Source organism: Dermacentor albipictus, chromosome 2 (assembly GCF_038994185.2).
Source record: "Dermacentor albipictus isolate Rhodes 1998 colony chromosome 2, USDA_Dalb.pri_finalv2, whole genome shotgun sequence".
NCBI lineage: Eukaryota > Metazoa > Arthropoda > Arachnida > Ixodida > Ixodidae > Dermacentor > Dermacentor albipictus.
In genome coordinates this window covers 127,867,350-127,885,291 of record NC_091822.1, presented here as the reverse complement: position 1 = coordinate 127,885,291, position 17,942 = coordinate 127,867,350, and the positions used below count along the sequence as shown (strand labels likewise).

The 17,942-nt window shown below is 45.6% G+C and overlaps 1 protein-coding gene and 1 non-coding gene across 4 annotated transcripts in view; one reads left to right on the top strand and one right to left on the bottom strand.

Annotated features, from left to right (window-relative positions):
• Nucleotides 1-17,942, top strand: part of LOC135897397 (Na(+)/citrate cotransporter-like) — a 52,596-nt gene that overhangs the window by 9,864 nt on the left and 24,790 nt on the right. For all 3 annotated transcript variants that reach the window (XM_065426011.2, XM_065426009.2, XM_065426010.2), the window contains exons 2-6: nt 1,573-1,872; nt 4,766-4,915; nt 9,470-9,585; nt 11,810-11,946; nt 14,497-14,533. In XM_065426011.2, coding sequence (XP_065282083.2) covers nt 1,573-1,872; nt 4,766-4,915; nt 9,470-9,585; nt 11,810-11,946; nt 14,497-14,533 — 740 coding nt within the window. The remainder of the gene's footprint in view (nt 1-1,572; nt 1,873-4,765; nt 4,916-9,469; nt 9,586-11,809; nt 11,947-14,496; nt 14,534-17,942) is intronic.
• Nucleotides 14,839-14,911, bottom strand: TRNAS-CGA (transfer RNA serine (anticodon CGA)). The gene has a single exon. It is a non-coding gene; the product is annotated as a tRNA-Ser (tRNA).

Sequence of the window (17,942 nt, the reverse complement as noted above, 5' to 3'; positions counted from 1 at the left end):
GGTGTTAAGCACTCCCTATACGCAGGTCGATCCCAAAGATAGTACAATGCCGGGCCGCCCCGCGGCGGAGGTGAAACAAGCATTAACCACCCCCCATACGTAGACCGATCCCGAAGATAGTGCAATGCCGGGCCGACCCACGCGTAGGTGAAGTTGGTGTTAAGCACTCCCTATACGCAGGTCGATCCCAAAGATAGTACAATGCCGGGCCGCCCCGCGGCGGAGGTGAAACAAGCATCAACCACCCCCCATACGTAGACCGATCCCGAAGATAGTGCAATGCCGGGCCGACCCACGCGTAGGTGAAGTTGGTGTTAAGCACTCCCTATACGCAGGTCGATCCCAAAGATAGTACAATGCCGGGCCGCCCCGCGGCGGAGGTGAAACAAGCATCAACCACCCCCCATACGTAGACCGATCCCGAAGATAGTGCAATGCCGGGCCGACCCACGCGTAGGTGAAGTTGGTGTTAAGCACTCCCTATACGCAGGTCGATCCCAAAGATAGTACAATGCCGGGCCGCCCCGCGGCGGAGGTGAAACAAGCATTAACCACCCCCCATACGTAGACCGATCCCGAAGATAGTGCAATGCCGGACCGCCCCGCGGCGGAGGTGAAACTTGCATTAAGCACTCCCCATATGTAGGCCGATCCCGAAGATGGTGCAATGCCAGGCCGGCGGAGGTCAAGCAACTGTTAAGCGCTCCCCATACATGGGCCAATTACGAAGTTAGTGCAATGCCTAGACGACGTACGGTGGGGGTGAAGCAGGTGTTTAGCACTCCCCATACGTGGGCCAATCCCAATGGTAGTGAAATTCCTGGCCGACCCACGGCGGAGGTGCAGCAGACCTGATGCCCTACCCATACATACGCTGATCCCGAATATAGTGCAATGCCGGACCGTGTCGCGGCGGAGGTGCAGTTCGCCATTAAGGGGCCCACATACACAGCTTCGCTGGTCATGCTTCTTCATAAAGTGGAAATACACTGAATTTTTGACGCATGCGTGTTTTCAAAACAAGTTTTAATTTCACACTAAGCAGAGACACTTAATCAAGTTTAGAGTGACAAAGTATCCTTTCACAACCAACTCCATTTTAGTTACATTTGTGGTAATAGGTTAATTATTTGAAAAGAAAGTGAAGAGTCAAAGCATCCGTTTCTTGAGTTTTGCGCCAACAACGTAGCCGCGCGGTGCGATGTCAAGTATTTCCAAAGTTTTCCTTCGTTTCTTCTTTTTTCGTGCATTTCGGACATTGCGGCGCAGTAAAGTTCTGGAAACTTTCCAAGTTCAGTCTTTGGCTCATTTATAATAGATGTAGTCCGTCTTTGCTGATTAACTCTCAACTAGTCCAGAGCAGATGCCTTCAGAATGAATGAAGGCAAGTGGGCGCCGGCGCTAGAACTGCAAGGCGGCGTAGCCACGACTTTCACTTTTCTTTCGTTTCTTTATTTCACCTTCTTTCTCCTTTTCTTTTACTATTGCAGAAAGGTTGCTTATCAATGCAGCTCAAGTTATATTTCGCGTTAAATATTCAACGAAAATGTGCCTTGCCGACGCGCAACGCAGGGTGTGTTTAGCCCGAGCTTGAAGGAAAGTGTCAAGTCACCTCCCGGTCGAAGCAGCAAGTCGCCTCCGGGTCGAGCCGCGAAGTCTCCCACGGAGCCCGGCGGCCAAGCAGCGGGCCCCGGCGGCGCCGAGACGCAGCCGGCTGTGCCGTTCAGGGCTCGGCGCCTCGCCGGCGCCGTGCGCTTCGTGGGCCGAGCGCTGCTGCACAACCGGGGAAACCAGATGACGCGCGCGAAGCTGATCTCCATCCTCACCATTCCCGTGGTGCTGCTGCTGCTTCCGCTCTACTACCGCAACAAGGTGATGACAGTGATCTAGGGAAAGGAAGGACGCTTGGTTCTGCAACCCGTCAGGGAGCACGGCGAAGCGTCATCAGGGGAGAGGGAATGGGTAGTGAAAGATGATAGAGAAAGAGGGAGGATGTGGCCTAATAGACTCCACTATGCGCGACAGGTGGCAGTCCTCAGTAAAGTTGCCAGCGTTGTAGCGGGCGCTTATAGGGTGTCTATTCCCGTGGAACTTATAAACTCCAGCAGGCTTCGCAGCGCAGGGAGCTGTGGACACACTGGGAACAGCAGGTCAGTCTCTGTGGCCGCTGGAAGGCCGTGGCGTCTGTAGGTGTTGATCACTGTGGAGCGTTCCCGCGCCAAGGATGGGCAAGCACAGAGAAGGTGCTCCAGAGTCTCGGCGTCCCCGCACCTCTTGCAACCGCAACAAGGTGCGGTGCGCGCTCCCTTGCGTGCACGCTGAGTGAGGATCCCTGTAGACATCGTTTCACACGTGACCGCAGTGACGCGTTACTGTGGCGGGGGTGGCGGGGACGCCCATCGCAGAACGAAGGAACGCGCCCAGAGCGCGACTGGAGGACGCGATTTGGGAGCTGGAAAAGGAAGCTTGATTTCTAAATTTTGGGGCAATATGCAGTGTGTCGCAGTTAACGTTAGCCAAACTGTTCAAGGAACAGTCACTAGACATATATAGCATAATGCCTATGTTATTCCGCAATCACCGCTATTCCAAAGTACAGTAATTTTTTGTTACTAAATTACTTAGGTAATTGTGGAAGAGAAAAATTGAACAAGTTCGTCCATGCTCGGAAGAACGACATGACTTCAGATGGAAAAGGTGTTATTTCATCCTAAAAAAATCCAGTTCAATATTTCCCACTGCAATATGTCATGCGTATTCTTTGTTTTTCGCGCTTTACTCGTAGCGCACGAAATTGGAAAAGGGCGGTGAGATTACGGGGCACCCGGCGCTGCCCGCGCGTCGCGTCAACAACGTTCCCAAATTTGATTTAAAAAAAACTACAAAGCAGTAAGCTGTGGATGTTGGCTGACATTTACAGTCACGTGCCGCGGTTGCTCAGAGGCTGTGGTGTTAGGCTGCTGAGCACGAGGTCGCGGGATCGAATCCCGGCCACGGCGGCCGCATGTCGATGGGGGCGAAAACACCCATGTACTTATATTTAGGTGCACGTTAAAGAACCCCAGGTGGTCTAAATTTCCGGAGCCCTCCACTACGGCATGCCCCATAATCAGAAAGGGGTTTTGGCACGTAAAGCCCCATACATAAAATTAATTTCTGTTCGTCATTCTATTGCGCTTTGTGTTACACTGACGGAACTAATGTACGAACGTAAGGAACAATACACGGACGTAATTGGCGCAAGCTACCAACTTGTTTAATACTTTAAAGAACACACTTATATAGAAGGTCATGTGCGAGGGAAGAGGGGGCGGTGTAGATATAAAAAAATATGTCAAGGTGACGACATGTGATGACGCGGTGTGCCGGAAAAACATCGTTCACTTGCACCCGTTCACCGTGGCAAACTCAGCCTCAGCTTCGATGAGTACGATGTACGGAGTGCTTACGCACTTCTCTATTTATGTTGCTATGGCAAGTGCTTCCCATAATTCTCTCTTCATTTTTATTTTTGATGCGCCAATGACTGTAGTGCTTTCCAGTAGAGAAGAGCATTTGCGCAATTTGCACTGCGCAGCCAAGTTGCTAAGCGCAATCGGGAGCTGGCACGTGTATTTGTGCTCCCGTGTCCTCTTACGCTATCACGTAACCTGCTATGTGTCAACATGTGTCACGTAACCGGTTACCCATATTGTTGTTAATTTAGCTAGCAATCGAATGTTTACGAGTTTATACGGGCGATAACGCTACTATCCTTACTTCGTATAGCTATCTAATAATTTGCTATCGCAATTGGTGCTTCGCCTTTCGGACAAAATTGTGACTTTTATTTTACTTTATTCGCGGAGCATTTCTGGAGGTGATTTCGTGCGACAGGCGTTTCGCAGGATCCCCCGAGTTATGCGCGTTGGCGCTTGGTACGCGTGTGACGTGGAGGCGGTGGTTGTGACGTCAGTCCTGGCGGGAAAGGTGTCTCTTATACGGGAAGGTCACGTGGACTTTCGTTTAAATTTCCTGTTCCTTTCGCGACGCTCGCTGCTGTCATAATCTGTAGACGCAATGGTCAAGGCATGATATGTCTGTCTGTCTGCCTGTCTCATGTTTATATATATATATATATATATATATATATATATATATATATATATATATATATATATATATATATATATATATATATATATGTAGTCATAGCATAAGAAGCCAACAAACACTGACACCAAGGACAACATAGGGGAAATTACTTCTGCTTAATAAGTGAAATAAAGAAACGATAAAATAATGGAAATTAAAGTGGATGAAAAAACAACTTGCCGCAGGGGGGAACCGAACCCACAACCTTCGCATTTCGCGTGCGATGCTCTACCCATTGAGCTACCGCGGCGTCGTTTTCCCATCGACTTTCTTGGGTATTTATGTGTCCTAGTAGAGCCCTGGGAGTGTTAGCCAGCGCCACCACTCACAGACGTTGGCGGCGGACGTGGAACGTCTTTTTTGCCGCAGGCGTCACGAGAACGTGATCTTTTAGGGTGAAGGCAACTGGTCAATAAACCCACATATGCTACCTGAACGCATCAATGTTGCCGGATTCGAGACCCTCGTTATGTAATGAACGTTATGTAATGTAATACGTTATCATATACATCATATATACATCATAGACATACATCATCGTTATGTAATATGTATATTGTAAGGAAGATATATATATATATATATATATATATATATATATGTATACATTCATTTACTGCGCACACTGCAGCCCAGCTGGTGCGGGTACTGCATGCTACTCATGGCCGTGTATTGGGCCACCGAAGTGTTGCCGCTTGCTGTGACGGCTCTGCTGCCCATGGTGCTGTTCCCGCTCACCGGGCTCCTCACTGTGGAAGCTACCACCAAGAACTATTTCAACGTACGCATTTACCTTGTTTCGACTACCAGTGAAAACTTTGCTGCCACCGTCACGACCAAATATTCCTAAATGTCGAATAAAAAGCATTCCCCAGATTTCTATGTTTTTGCAACCAACCAAACTGCGGCATTGTTTTCTGTAACATACAACTTACGCTCATTGTCCAGAAAAATTTCGTTGGTTAAACTTTTTTGCACGTTTTAAAATGCGTTTTTATTGGGCTCAAGTTGAAATTATGTCGAAATACGAGTTTATATGCTTTCTTAGCACCCATTTGCATACATCCCAATGTCAAAATATCGAATGAAACCTAACATAAAATACCTCCTCTGCTTTCAGAGTGCGGAAACGGATTTTGTTCCAACACTGTCGCAGTGTCATTTGACGAATGTCGTATGGCTGAACATATATCCACATGGACAACACTACAGCCGTTGATACCAGCACCATCCTCCTTCTTGCAATTAGTAGCCCAGACAGCAAATTGTGGCTTAAAATTTCTTTTTTGACCAAATTTCTTTTTTGCCGTAGCGATGCTGTAGCTCCGGGGATCTAGAAAATGTCACAAACGTTGGTAGCACTGCTTAAACTTAGCTTATATAGCTGAATAGATAAGTGCTATCCCAGCATTCTTCCTATTATGTCAACTCACACCCATCCAAATATACAGAACTGACCTCGCGAGCCTCTCTCTCGACCCTAACTTGCATCGCACCCATTTGCCATTAACGTTACCTAGAGCTACTCCGGCGGCAGCTGCCCTGTCTTGAAGGCAATCTGCGATGAGCACAGAGTCTAGGCGCGCGGAAGGCTGATAGCGTAGTGTGCACAGCGTTCTCGCCACTTCGTGTTGAAGCGAGTGCCAGCGCGAAGGTCAATTCGCTCGCTGCCGCTGCCGCTCTTCCTCGCACCAGTGCTTTGACAGCGAGTGTCCGTGGTCATCGAGTTCTCACTCGATGACCACGCGTGTGCCTGTGCGTGTGTGACACCATGCTTGTTAATTTATTTAGCGAGCGAACGTTTACAAGTTTCGACGGCCGATAAAGCTACTATCCTTACATCGCAATCGATGCTACCCCTTTCGGGCAAATCTGCGGCTCTTTTAACGATAGCTCATGCTCGCCTGCTCGGTCATTCACCGGGCGCTGTGTCAATGACTGGAAGAATAATGGAAACTCATCTAGAAGGCCATACTTCGCTGTGCTACAGACACCTGCAGTGGCAAGATATCGTCACAGCCACAATATTTCGAACGCCACCCGCTGCCAGGGGCGCTGACGAAATAAACTCCGCGTTTCTTTTCAAACCAGGCAAGTAACCGTGCTGAGCGTTATCTTGAATGACCCTATCCTAAAAAAAATAACATCTCGCGGCGAAATTTGAGCTATAAGAAAACCGCAGTAAGCAGAAGCTCCTTCTTTAAGCTTTATTACGATAGTAAATCACACCAGGCGCATTTCTGCCGTCGCCGTGGGCATCGCCTTCGCTCTAATTTTGAGTATAAAGTCCAAAGGCGATAACATTGTCGCCGCGCGCTGTATGCTGCATGTGCGAGTGAAAGCGTGCGAGGATGAGCCGATGATGGCGGCTTGATATAGCGCGCGTAAGTCGGGAGAGCGGGCAGGAAGCGCGCCGTCTCGAGAGGGAGGGGTGAGGGCGTTCTACTCCGGCGGCTGTTGTGTATGAAACGGCCGTGCGCGACTGCGCTGGCCCTACTTTGCAAGCGATCTGTGCTAAGAACGGAATGCGCCGAGTACTGATAGCTCCGCGTGCTCTTATTTTTTCGCCGTTGAATTCACATTGAAGCGAGATGCAGCACGAAGGTCAATTCGATCGCTCCTGTTGCCACGCTTGCTCACTCCAGAGCTTCGACTGGTAGTTTCCGCGGTCATCGAGTCAGATGTGGTCATGTTTGCTTGTGCGCGCGTGACAAAATGCTTATTAATTTATTTACTAAGCGAATGTGTACAAGTTTATATTGGCGATAAAACTACTATCCTTACTTCGTATAGCTGTCTGCTAATTTGTTATCGCAATCGATGGTTGGTCTTTCGCGCATAACTGCGACTTATTTTAGGAAAGACGGCCATCGGTGGGATAACATATTAAACAAATTGCACATTTTTTTCGGCTCATAGGAAACATCGGTTTACTCGGAAGAGCCATTCATACCAAAACGCTCGTCTTTACACGGAATGAGCAATCCCGCTCGTCGTGTGAATCCATTTTAGCCAAAACAATATTCTTTTGAAAGGCTGCACACTATGACGTCGAAAAAGTATGACGTCGCTTGCTCTGTATAGGTGCAGGAAAAAAATGCTGTCATCTCCCATTATTTTGACCTGTGCGAACGCGTTTTAGGGGCTGAAAACAGCAAAATTGGAACAAATTTTAAACGTCAGATGGCTATTTAAAAAGCAAGCACATCTGCCTACAGTTTTATTTTTCCAAGTGGCATTTATAAAAGAAACAAAAAAGACATAAAGGATAGAATGGTATGTGCGTGCATGCGTGTGTACGTGGTTGCGCGTGCGCGTGCGTGCGTTTTGTTCCTTTTGAGTTGTGGCACATGACCTAGCGCAGCTGGAACTCAAATGCAAGACATATAGTTAACGCCATACTCATCCTGGCTGGTTGGTACATCTTGTTAAGCAACTGCTTTAAGCTGCGTGACATAGGACCCAGCAGAAGATTGGGACAATGCGCTAAGAACGAAATGCTTTATTTATAGGACGGCATAAAGGCCTCTACCGGTAGAGGAAGGGGTACACATAAAAAAAAAATCAAGGAGCACTTAGTTATCCCTGTGTGTATGAATGCGAAAGCATTTCGACCACGTGACTCGAGCGGCCACGTCAGGAGAAGCGTGGCGACATCTGGTGGGGCCACTGGCGGAGTCAACGTGACTCGAGCGGCCATGTCTGCAGAAGCGTCGCGACGTCACGTGACCAACAGTGTTCGTCATAAGGTGCGCACAAGGCCTGGTCATGGGTTCGACTGCCTTAAGTAACTCTACCATAATTAACTGTGGCTTAATTAACTTCCCCTTAATTGACACCTAAGGTCGTGGGTTCGGCTCCCACCAAAGGTCGAGGGATCGACGGCTTTGGTCGCGGCAACGCCGACAACTACGCCGGGTCTTACGTCTCATGGGCCATATAATGATTTCGCATCCAAAAAAAGGATTAGCACGACAGATATTATGTCTCTTTTGTCGTTAGGGAAAGGACAGAGAACTGACGCATGCATCCCCGCGTGTGACGATGGTAAAGGCTTTAAAGATCAAGCTCGCGCGCTGTTCCTGCTGCAGTTTAATGCGTTAACATAAGGAGTGTCAAAACGGAAACAAGTGTTTGTCTGTTGGACATATACTCGTTGTAACAATAAAATTCAAACAGCGCTAGACGACAGGACCAGAAAGAGGAGGCAAAAAACACGGCGCTGAACTTACAGTTCAGTTGTAAGTTCAGCGCCGTGTTTGTCTCCTCCTCTTTCTGGTCCTGTCGTCTAGCGCTGTTTGAATTTTATCGTTACCATGGAACACCAACTCGCCCAATCCGCTGCCCTTCTGCATATACTCGCTGTGCGGGGTGTTGAGGGATATAAGAGTGGAATGTCGGTCACGTGGCAGAGGTAGAGGCGGGATGATAGGTTTTAGAAGAGTGTGCACGTGATTTGTGTAATTGCATCAATATTTCAATTATAACCTTGCGGCAACCACAGGTGGTCAATATTGATCCGAAGCTCCCCACCACGGCATGCCTAATAATCAGATGGTGGCTTTGGCGCATAAAGCCCCAGAATTTCAGTTAAATTTTGAATACGTCTTCCATGCTTCATGATGCAACATCGATTACATGAGGGGAACCTCGCACACAACCTGCGTGCAACACTGAATACAACGACGAGCATCCTTCTTAGATCGAGTCTGTTTTATGTTTTCTTATCAATTCCCTCTCCTGCATAATCCACCGAGCTTGTTATTTGCGCTAGAAATTACTCCGGCCTTCGCCGCGACTTTCGTTACACGCGATGTACATAAGGGATTACAGCAAACCCTGCTCCTGAAGGCTGCGATGACTTTCTATTTTATGCCGTTTGTGTACATATACCGTTTCATACCGTTGTGCCTACATTCACGTCGCTACCAACATGTCAGGGGTTCGGCGACACATTTATGTTTGCAAAATGAAAAATAAAACGCTTTTAGGTATACTGTGAACAGCCCACTCACCCCATTTTTGAAGCCTTCAGGACATTCACACGTGGGGACGCATACTCCAGCTCTTCGTCCCTCTTCGTGTAGACAAAAAAAAAGAATCAAATATATTTATTGTTGATTACTTTTGTGTGTGTGTGTGTTCTTTCCTCGTGCCTTTATGTAACAATCCTGGAAATAAAGCATTTTTTTGCTAGTCAGTCTTTTGTCCAGCGCTTCTCGACCTCTCCTGTGTCATGCTGTTTCATGTTTAACATGTTTAACAATATATATAGTCTTCTAAAGATATCCTCCTTAAAAAAAGGTATCCTCCCATTCCGTCCCGTGTAATGCAGAACATCGGCGTGGTCATCTTCTGCTCCATGGTGTTCACGGCGGCTTTGGAAGTGACGCATCTCGATAGACGAATTGCACTCAACGCCCTCAGGATGACCGGCACCAGCTATAGCAGGTGAGAGTGAAACCAATGGCGACTACGCATAACTGGGTACGGATATAAGAACGCAGATGTCTACATCCGTGTTCTACATCGTTACGGATGGCTGTCCGCATCCATATTGAAGGGCCTTGCACATGCTGTCTACGGTGTATTAGATTGTTATTGTATTACAGTGTAACAGATGTCGGCACTGAAGTATAGCCATACAGCGAAGTATAGTAGAAGAAAAAAAGAAGGAAAGTAATGACAGTCAAATTTTAAGAGGAAACAATGCAATAGTTTACGTAAGCCTTGTTCAAAAGGCAAAATGATTGTGAGGTAATTTATGCGAGATAAAAGGGCGCATGCAGTGTGCGCAGGCTCAAAGCCAGTTATCGTTATTGTTATCGGTTAGGTTATCAGGTTAAAATTTGTGCAGATGTTCGAGTGCGTAACTATACTTACGTTAAATCGCGGGGTCAAATTGCTCCCAGGGGCTATGATAAGAGCACACTTCCAGCATATCTTATGAACGGTAGATGCGCCGTGTCTTAAAATAGCACGTCTACAAGTGCTGCTTTCGTGCCGGCATCGTCAAAAGGTTGCTTTTAAGAAACTTTAACTCTGGAACTCCTATCTAAATACATTGGAAAGGAGAAATCGTTTTTCTCGGCAACCGCTGCACCAAATTTGATGAGATTTGTTGCATTTAAAAGAAAGTTTTAAAATCTAGGGGTCGCTGGCAGCAAATTGTTGATTTAGGCCTTGAATATTTTTATAAACATTGTTGAAAATCGCAAATTTTCTGAAAACGAAACTATAAAGTTTAGAACGCTAACTCAGCAATGAAGAACGACATCACGATTCCGTAGATTGTATATAATTGTACACCTAAAGCGGTCGAAATTTAGGCATTATATATGGCTCTCAAATTGATCCCTAATATGTGAGTAGGACTTTTGCAAAACTATTTCAAACGATGTAACAAACTCAGTCAAGATGTAAACTTATAAATCAAACTTGTCCGCTTTGGATACTCTAACGGATGCAGTTTACAAAACTGCGATATCTGTCCTTAGTGCACAGCTACGAATTTAACTTCTAGGTTCGATCTTTTTTTTTAACATACAATTTTTGAAAGCTCCTTTCAAAAAATTTGGGCCCCAAATGAAATTTCCGCCACCGACAATCACTAGAATTTAACATCTATTCTCAAATTCAAACAAATTTCATAAATGTCAGCCCCGTGGTTATCTCAGAAAAGCGTTTCGGCGTTCTACGTGTACTCGAATAGGCGGCATCGGAGTTCGGCCCGAGCTTAAATCTTCCCCTTAACCTACTTCCGAAATTGCTAGTTTCAAAGAATGCAAATGTACATGCCACGTGAAAAAGGTATGCTTAGTTCAGGACGCCATGAAAGCTTTCTTTACGTTTTACGTATTTTTTTCTTTTCTTTTTCTTAATATCGCTTAAAACGTTGCGGAGTTTCTTTGTCGGCCCGTGCAGACCATGTGCAGGTTGTGTGCATAGCCACGTGCACGGCCATCCTTTGAAGTCAACTCCTGACTACGACAAGACTTTGGACCACGTAAAAAAGCCTAGTTTTAGATAGTTGGATAGGCGGAGCAGCCTCCGTGCAAAAGTTTACACAAAGAATACGAGTGGGTGTGCCACACGAAAAGCGCGCAAGAATATAAGTTTCGATACTGAAACTGAAAAAAAAATATATCTCTATCACCTGTCGCCGGAAGGCACGCCAGGCACGGACCGTGGAGAACCAGCGCAGCTTTTATTCGAGGAACCCCGAAATAAGGCGGCACCCTTGGCTGCCCGCCCGGTGCGATAACAAAATATCCGCTAACATCCGCTTACCAGCAGGTGCACCCGGCGTCGGCTTAGGTGCTGTTTGAAGGCTGCTGATGGGGAAAAAAAATGAAACATTTACCAGCCCTGTAGATTTGTCAAGATTGTATTATTCATTACCAATTTGGCCAAAGCTAAATGTTGCTGCTGCCGTTGGTCATTGTTAATACGGATGACTCGAAACACGGTGGTTTCTTGCGAGAAACAACCTTCTCCCACGAAAACGTTTATGCGTTAATACGCGAACTGTCTGCACAGTGAACATATTGATTCATAGCAACCCCTTTATTAGGGGTTGTCTGTCAAAGGCGGTCCCGGCACTTGAGATTGCACTTGAGGTCCCGGCATTGAGATTTAGAGCACGAACGACGACGACGACAACTTTGGTGCGCAGGATATTGCTGGGCTTAATGGGCGTCACCATGTTCCTGTCCATGTGGATTCCGAACACGGCGGCCACCTCCATTGTGAGCCCCATCGTCCTGACCGTCGTCGACTTGATGAAGAGCACATCGATAGCGACGCGGAAAAGTAAGCACGCTTTTTTTTTCTTTTTCTGAGGAGCAAACGCTGTGCGCGAGCACGAACCAGCCTCTGCTGTACCTTTACACAGAAACACGTCGGTTAGAAATGTCGAATGCGATCTCTGTATACCTGACCCGCCATGAGCCATCCCGTTCCTGGCTTTCATTCATCAGAATGTCATAATGTTAAGTAACGCCGTCGGCGGTCGACGTGCGGTGTAGCTGTGGGCAATTGTTTAGCCTTCCTGACTTTATTGTGAGAACGGTGGGAAAGTACCACTCCGCGTATTGTTGAGGTCTTAACATGTTGGCAAGCAGCGTGAAATTTGCATTAATTAGCATGTGGAAGTCGGCGAGACATTCGTCCAAGCGTTACCTACCGAATGTCACATATTCTAGCCGCTTTCCTGCTCGTTTTATTTCGGTTAACTTGATCCTCCTGATGGATTTCCGAGAAAATTGTTTACAAGTTATGGGTTTACTTTCGCCCCACCATCTTCTGACTTCCTGTTAGGCTCACTTGGGGCGACAGTGGCCTGGAAAGGTGATGGTTAGGGGTGCGATCCTCAGACAACGGCATTTTTTCTCCTCTGACTCTAAGTTTTGGTTCTAGGGAATCTGTATGTGTGACTTCCTTTGTAACTTCGTGCTACCTCCAGGTGGCTTGCCAAGTTTCCATTTATTACGGTAGCTAGTGACCCGGGGCTCCACGAGGTGATGAAATACATATACTTGGGTTTCGCAGACTATTCGTAAATGGAGTAAGTTTTCTTTCACATACTTTTTTTTGTCTTTTAAATGGCCTTCGATCATTGCTTTACCATACTGCTCGGTGTCGTGCAGGCAGTTCTTTTTGTTAGGGCAAGCATTATATTCGCCCGCAATATTATTCGCATGTATACACTCATCTTCATGGCCGACTTTTCAGTTAACTTTAGTCTGTTCTTTCTTTCTTTACTTCGAACACTTTTTTTAAGAAAGCCGGCAAAGCTTACTGGAATCAGATGTATATAAAGTATATACGCATATACTATGATATACAAGATAAAGTGTATACGCAGATGGACATCATGTTCAAGAAAATCCCTAGCAATACATTGAGCAATTAAACTATTCGCGATAATTATCTTATTAGTTGCAAACTTCAAGGCACATTTATACAGGAACACTGACGGGAATCGCAGTGAAAACCTCGTTTCGCGTATCAACATTTTGACACGGCCGCGTGAACCTGAAAAAAAAATAATTGTTCTCGAACTATTCAACGAATTGACCCGAATACGGTACGCACCACTGCGAGGCACGTGGTTCAAGCCTCCTGTGTCGTAGCAGGGTGGCGTAGAAAAATATTCACGGTGCGACAGAGTGATAGAGCGACAAGCCTTGCACCCTGCTGCCGAAGCGCCTGCTGCGTCCAATCGGGCGTTGCGAGTGTCACCAATCGCAATAAGATTGCAGGAAGATGGCACGTGATTAACGAGAAGCATTAAATCAGTTACAACTAATCATGGATGCTTGCCAGGCTGTGTGTATTGCACGGTAATTCGTGGGTTACTACAAGATAAAAGAAAAGACAGCCTTCCACTTCTTCCATTTCTTTCTTTTATGCGAAGCATATTGCAATAACTCAGTTCAGCCCTTGGGCGCGGCCGCGCAGCCACCATTGAGGGTATCAGCCATTGTTCATTGCTGCGCGTCTCATATGTGGGTCTATTCTCTTTTAACCTTGCTATGTTTGTTATTAAGTTGCTTCTATTTTTGTGCGTTGCATATTGCAATCACTCAGTTCAGCCCTTGGGCGCGGCCGGGCAGCCACCATTGACCTTTTGCGCAACCACGTGATGTGACGTCACGACAGCCGGAGGAAAAGCTGGGCCGCAACTCGCGCAATATCCAACGCATTCTTGGCTTAACCAAGCTAAGCCTGGCCATTCCTGTTGTTTCGTCGTCTGGCCGAACCAAATATAGCCAAGCAACAGCAGTTCACCAGGCTAAACAGTGCTTCAACAACTAAAATAAAGGCTACCATGCTTCGCATCATGGGCTTAACCTTAGCTAAGCTACAGCCATTTTTCTTTTTTTTTTTTTCGCCAGATCTCTTTCTCTGGTACATCAGTGTAGCGTCACGGATTTAAAGCATCGTCTCGTATTTGGCCGCTCGTGGATCAGTAAAGTTTCCTAAAGCTTCAAGACTTCAGTCACTGGACCTTTTCGAATACTGTGCAGTCCCCTTTTATGGAGAAAAGGAAATTACTAGGCCCAAGCAGAAGTTGTTCAAAATCGAGGACTTGGATACAGTGTTGTCAATCGTCATTCACGTTCGCCTATTTTCTAGCTTATTAGGCCACTTCTCGCGGCAAGAGTGGCTTTATTATATTGCGGAACGGCACTTTAGAAAATAAATTCAAGTAATCTACCAAGTTAGTGTCACTTTAGTTAGGATAACCGAAAGCATGTGTTTCTATTAACGCCACTCACTCAGGGCTTGCTTTCTTCGTCTTACTCGTAGATCCTGTATTTAATGTCACTGTTTGTTTTTTATTCATTTTATGCGCAGCTCGAAGCAGGACCCTAAACGTTCAACAGTACAGCGCGTAAGTTACTGCGGCGGGTGAAATTTGACGGCCGAGGCTTTGCATACTCTGTCGCTCCAAATACACTACGTATGTCAGTACCTTTCTCATTGTACAAGTGGCCTTCTCTACATAATACCTCGATAAACTCTGTGTGTATATATATATATATATATATATATATATATATATATATATATATATATATATCGTAAGAAGCCAACAAACACTGACACCAAGGACAACATAGGGGAAATTACCTGTGCTCATAAATGAAGTAATGAAATGATAAATTAATGGAAATTAAAGTGGATGTAAAAACAACTTGCCGCAGGTGGGAACCGAACCCACAACCTTCGCATTTCGCGTGCGATGCTCTACCAATTGAGCTACCGCGGCGTTGTTTTCCCATCCACTTTCCTGGGTATTTATGTGTCCTAGTAGAACCCTGGGAGTGTTAGCCAGTGCCGCCACTCACAGACCTTGGCGGCGGACGTGGAACGTCCTTCATGCCGCAGGCGTCACAAGAACGTGATCTTTTTGGGTGAAGGCAACTGGTCAGTAAACGCACATATGCTACCTAAAGGCATCAATGTTGCCGGATTCGGGACCCTCGTAATGTAATCAACGAGAAGAAAATCCCCTCGGTTAACCCTTTCTTCTCGTATATATATATATATATATATATATATATATATATATATATATATATATATATATATATATATATATATATATATATATATATATATATATATATATATATATATATATAATATATATATATATATATATATATATATATATACAGAGTTTATGATATGACGAATTAAAATCGGACCCCTCGGTTAACGCCCTTTCTTCTCTTTGTTACATAACGAGGGTCTCGTATCCGGCAACATTGATGCCTTCAGGTAGCATATGTGGGTTTATTGACCAGTTGCCTTCACCCTAAAAGATCACGTTCTCGTGACGCCTGCGGCAAAAAAGACGTTCCACGTCCACCGCCAAGGTCTGTGAGTGGTGGCACTGGCTAACACTCCCAGGGTTCTACTAGGACACATAAATACCCGAGAAAGTGAATGGGAAAACGGCGCCGCGGTAGCTCAATTGGTAGAGCATCGCACGCGAAATGCGAAGGCTGTGGGTTCGGCTCCCAACTGCCGCAAGTTGTTTTTCCATCCACCTTAATTTCTATTAATTTATCATTTCTTTATTTCATTTATTAAGCACAAGTAATTTCCCCTATGTTGTCCTTGGTGTCAGTGTTTGTTGGCTTCTTATGATATGGCTAGTATATATATATATATATATATATATATATATATATATATATATATATATATATATATATATATACATATTTATTTATATATGTACGCTAAGCAAAATGTGCCTATACCGTCGCAAATACAAAGAATTTGTGCATCAGTCTCGTGATTGGTTATCCAATTCAAATGTGCACCTTTTCAGAGTAGAATTAACGGCATTATTCTGCACGAACAGCCTGAATAGAACCGCCGCCCTGTTTTTTGCGACAGCAAGATCGACAATGCAACAATGACCATTCAGTATGGTTAAGCGCCGGATGCATTACTCATAATGCGGGTCAGCGCCCCATGTCAAAAAAAAAAAGAAGACACGCATCCACATCTCTGAAAGAAATTACAGACAAATGTAGTATTCAGAATATTTCATTGCTCCAGTCCAACTTAAGGAACTCCCATGAGTAGAAGTATAAGGGGCAGTGATTCCGTGATAAAACCGATTTTCGTCTCCACCTATGGAAGCTACCTGAAATGGACGATTCCAGTCCAAACTTGGCGGTCGTTACTTTCTACAGTACTCGCCAATTTCGTTTTGTGCGTCTGGGTTGCGAATAAATTCAGTATATTTATTTTATTTTATTTTATTTTGTGTGCGTGTGTGTGTGCCATTCTGTGGTCCGTGTACGTTTGCTAGAGGGCCCAGAGCCTAGAGCCTAGAGCTTAGAGCCTAGAGCGTCTTGGAACCTAGAGCGTCTTGGAGGGTGTATAGCGCAACGGTAGCAACAGGGACAAAAGAAAAAGGAGACCCTCTGTCCTGTGGAGCTTGTTACGCGGGACAGACAGGCGCATGCCTTGATGATCGGTTATGGGAAAAATTCCTGCAACGTCAGAGAAATGGCAGAGACGGCTTTCTTCTTTCTTTCTTTTTTTTCTTTTTGCTGCTCATACAAGCACGTGGGGTTGTTCCCGTGCCTTTGAGAACGCCGCAATGCTACGCATACACACAGAGATGACCACACTCGAATCATTCTGGAAGCTGCCCAAATGACGCATCTTAACCATATGATGGTGTCAGTAAGCTAACAATTGCTCCTTCTGATCAAGAGCTCGTGTTCCTTGATGAGCCGCACGTGTGCATGGCGATAGTGACGATTACTTGAGCAGTGTTTTCACTTGCTTTGGTGTTAACGTTTCCTAACGTTTAGCTCTTTCGCCCTTCCTTTTATATCGTTTTGTTCACAATAATGAGAACCTCTGTTTACCCTTCCTGTACATTTTCAATGTTTTCGAAAATAATGTTCTGTTGGGAGTCAGCGCTCGCTCTGTCTCCTTTTTCTGTCCCTTTGTTACCGTTGCTCTGTACGCCCTCACTCACCGACTAGCCCGAGTAACCACTTTAATTAATCATCTGTACTGAATTCTTTTTCTCTCCTCATATTACAGGGCCATTTATTTTCTTTTTCAGCAGTACGTTTCAGTTAGATTTCCTTCTACGAGGTTTTATCATTTTTTTTAACACTTATTTAGCCTTGGTAGTTCGCTGGATGTCCCCTGCGTGCTGGTTTCACTGCATTGCGCGAATGGTTTGCGCTTCAGTGGCAAGCTTGTGTTTGCTGGGAGTTGGAGAAACCGCCCATGAATGATGCGACTGTTTCCGCTTCACCTTCGGGCGAGCATGAAGCGAGAGGCCTTTTCGAGCATCTATCTAGATGTTGTTGTTCCCGCCCGGTGCTGACACGTGAACAGCACGTCACTCGTGGGTATCTGCTAAGGGCGCTACATTTGCGCGGTTCAACATTCCCATTTCGGTTCAGCGGTCGACATCAAGCAGAAATCGTTAACGCCGCAGAAATTAGCAACGTCACTTCTTTTTTTGCGGGTCTGGCACTGGTTATGAGCTTCTCAGATCATGGGATCATGGATTCGAGTCTTGCGCTAATATTAGTCATCTGACCGCTTGTGTTAAAAGTTGGTCTTCTACAACTTGTTTCATTGCTACCCTTTACCATTTTGAAAATGTGCGCCTGTTTCACGAAAACGGTGGTGAAAGAAAATCGCTTAGTTATCGCATCTTTCCTGTGTTTAAGAAATTTTAAACTCATTTTCTGAGTCACTCTGTACGCTACCAACTTGCTGATCTGAAACAAGTGTTTACGCGCTTA